This window comes from Erigeron canadensis, chromosome 4, assembly GCF_010389155.1.
Source record: "Erigeron canadensis isolate Cc75 chromosome 4, C_canadensis_v1, whole genome shotgun sequence".
Lineage (NCBI taxonomy): Eukaryota > Viridiplantae > Streptophyta > Magnoliopsida > Asterales > Asteraceae > Erigeron > Erigeron canadensis.
The window spans coordinates 15,134,780-15,138,267 of NC_057764.1; the positions used below are offsets into that span (position 1 = coordinate 15,134,780).

Genomic DNA, 3,488 nt, shown 5'->3' on the forward strand with positions numbered 1-3,488 from the left:
AACTTCTAATATCTCGCCATCTGGTAAGGGAATTCTAACAATTTTTGCACTACATAGAATCGTCGCATCGACCAAAGACATCTAGTCCATACCAATAATGACGTCAAAACTCCCCGTTTCAAAAGGTACTAAGTCAATAAAGAAAGCATGTTATTAAGAACTAATGTGCACGAACGGATGACTTGGTCTAATCTGACTAACCCACCATTAGCCATTTCTACGTCAAAACATAAATACATTGGGCTCGGCTTAGCACTCAATAAAGGAACGGAACTAGTCGCGGCAAAACTATAATCAGCTCCAGAAGCAAAGAGAACAGTAGCATAATGACCATTTAGAAGAAAAGTACCTGCAACAACGTTCAGGTCATTGCGAGCCTTAACAGCATTTAGAACAAAAGCACGACCTCTAGCAGCTGGAGCCTGATTGCCCCTATTCTGATTGGGTCCAGTAATCTGCAGCTGGTTAGGATGAACTGCCACTTGAACCTGTTGCCCAACCCACTGAGGACACGTGTTCTGATAGTGATCAGTGGCCCCACATTCATAATATCGTCCACGAACTCCGGTTGGTCTCCTTTGATTCAATGGTACAACATTCAATGGTGCCCTATTCAATGGTGCCACCTGAGTCCTTGGTTCTCGGCAGTAACTTGCCAAATGCCCAGTCTTATTGCAGTTGTAGCATGTTAAGCAATTCTGATTTGCCTCATGGTGAAGATTGCACTTGGTACACTTAGGGTGAGGACCCACATATTCCTTTTTGCCAGCATCAGTCACTGCAAATACCTTGCCTTTGTTCTGTCTCTTCCCATCAGATCGCCAAACTTTCTTACTACTACTCGTCCCACTGCTTTCTTTCCTTTTTGTCCCAACAACGGTAATAGTTCCACGCTGAACCAACTCCTCTGTCATAGCTTTAGACCTCAATATAGCCTCCTCTAAGGTAAGTGGGTGAACAACAGCCATAGTCGACCTAACCTGAGGAATTAACTTATGAAGATACTTCTCTATACCTTTGTTCTCAGGTTCAACCAAATGTGGAACAAGCCTTGACAGTTCATTAAAATGGGTAGTATATCCAGCATGATCAGCACCAACCATCTTATGTTCCAAAAACTCTTGTTCTAGCTTCACCAGTTCGGTTGCTGTACAGAACTTCCTCATCATCAACTCTCTAAAGTTATATCAAGACATCCCCTCTGCCGCTAATCTGCCTCAGATTCGGCACTAAGTGTTCCACCAAGACAAAGCATCTTTAGTGAAAGAGTTTGCCACATACTTGACCCTTTGTTTAGGAGTACATTCACTAATACCAATCACAGCTTCCATCTTTTCTAACCATTGAATAAACTTGACTGCTCCACCTCTACCATCATACTTTTGCATGCCACAATCCTTGAAGTTTTTGTAACTACAAGTCCTGACACCACTTCTAGGTCCCCTTGACACATTCCCAATACGAATTCCTTGATCAACGTCTTCATAATATTCACCATCCTGATCATCCCCTGCGTCCTCATACTAAGCATCCTCATACTGAGCATCCTCATACTGAGCATCTTCATTCTCTGCGTTTTTCGCATCTTGAGCATTTTGTGCAAGTATAGTATTAACCAATTGGGTAATCATGGCAACCATGGCTGGGTCTGGTTGCATGCCAGCTTGCTCATTAGTAGTTTCATTTTCAGTTCCACGATGACCGTGTCCACGACCCCTACCTCGGCCGCCACCGCGGCCTGCACCACAACCAATGCCACGACCAATACCTCGACCTCCAACCTATTCATTTCCACGACCAGCACCACGGCCAACACCTTGAACTACCTCAGGCCCAGTGCCACGACCAATACCACGACCTCCACTCCGTCCAGTTCCTCGACCAATACCACGACCTTGACCAGAGTCTTCGTTTTCACCACGGCCTCTTCCACGACCGCCGCTAGTTGCCCCACTGTTGGTGGAAACATGAGGTGTCATGAAAAGTACAACACGACATGGGATTACATAGATACTGCTATATGAAATAGAATATAATGAATATATTCCCAAAACATGAGTTCAAAGTCATGACAATGCTAGGAAAGCTTATTACAAGTACATCCATAAAAGGAATAAACCAAGGCATGCAACCTTAAAGTCTGACAAAAGTAAGGAGCTCTAGTCTCCAAAGTCCAGTCCTAGCATGAAAGTCCTTATCCCTGAATAGCCCGAGTACCTGAAAAGCATACTAAAACGTGTCAACACAAAGGTTGCTGAGTTCGTAGGTTTTAGTCAAATAGTCTAGTTAAAGAAATAAGTCTTTTGTCGATTCTTTAAAGTCTAAACAAGTATTAGTTCAATACATAATGAGAAGAGTTACGCCATAATATGAGGGTCGACCTAGACCAGAAGAGGTCGAGCTAGACCTGATTGAGGTCGAGCTAGACCTGCCTAAGTCGAGCTAGACCAGGTAGAGGTCGAGCTAGACCTGTTCGGGGTCGGATTTGGAAGCATTTTGAGCAAAAACGAACGATTTCGATGCGATTTTGTTAAAACGACGAAGATTATGGCTAGCCAATTAATACCCATGGGTCTTGGATGCACAAAAGATACAAAATTCAGTACAAAAAGGGTGATGTTAGACCGATTTCATACGTCATGTGATTGACAATTGCACAAATCTTGATCTAGGATACGAAATCCACTAGTTTTTGAGTCTTTTAGCCAAGTAAAGGTTATCTTCAATATGTAGTTGCACAAAACCAATTACATGAATGCATAATATGTCAAATCAAAGCCTTAATCAAGGTTCAATTCGTTTCTTACACACAAATGTAACCGAAAGATGCACAATCCACAATCAAACGACATGATTCACTTAGCTTTTGATAAATACCGAAAAAGTAAACGTATATATACATATAGAACGAATTAAATAGATGAAGAACAGCCTTACCCACATTTTTGATGATGATTATGATAATACACACTTGTTTCTTGATCGATGATTGAAGCCTTGATTGATTTACACGCATTTAGAACCGAAAATCAATAGAAAATTTTGCTAGAATTCTTGAAAGAAAACCTTGAGTGTGTGTGTAGCTACGTGAACGACCAAAACAAGGAAAAGAGGGCAAAAGGCTGATCTACTATTTATATGGAGAGCCAAGGGAGGGGAGGTCCGTCAGACTAACGGAACGCCTGACAGTTTTAGTCCTTTTTGCTTACCGGACGAACACCGAATGTCATAGAGTCGATTTGACCATATTTTATGATATATTTTTTAATTACGAGCACAACAACCAGTCACATGACCATATTTGACTCACGAAAGTATTTTAAGTCTTTATTTAGGCAATTCTATTAAACCGCTAGTTTTCCTCAAACATTCGCACCAAGTCTTAAAAAGTCTAAAACACTAGTATACAATAAAATGACATGTCTTAATCATACTTTAATCCATAAAAACTCACGTCTTTAGACTTATGTTTGACGGTTACTAACCTT

General features: G+C 41.4%; 1 protein-coding gene across 1 annotated transcript; it reads right to left on the minus strand.

Moving 5' to 3' along the window:
* Nucleotides 1-1,523: 1,523 nt before the first annotated feature.
* LOC122597026 (keratin, type II cytoskeletal 1-like) lies at nt 1,524-1,979 on the minus strand. The gene is made up of 2 exons (XM_043769666.1): nt 1,827-1,979; nt 1,524-1,781 (listed from the first exon to the last, which is right to left on the minus strand). The coding sequence occupies exons 1-2, from the start codon at nt 1,977-1,979 to the stop codon at nt 1,524-1,526; spliced, it is 411 nt and encodes a 136-aa protein (XP_043625601.1).
* Between the last annotated feature and the right edge of the window lie 1,509 nt (nt 1,980-3,488).

Coding starts and splice junctions, on each gene's coding strand:
- LOC122597026 (XM_043769666.1), bottom strand. CDS start 1,979: ATGACACCTCATGTTTCCACCAACAGTGGGGCAACTAGCGGCGGTCGT. Junction 1,782..1,826: donor GTCGTGGCACTGGGCCTGAG/GTAGTTCAAGGT, acceptor GGAAATGAATAG/GTTGGAGGTCGAGGTATTGG.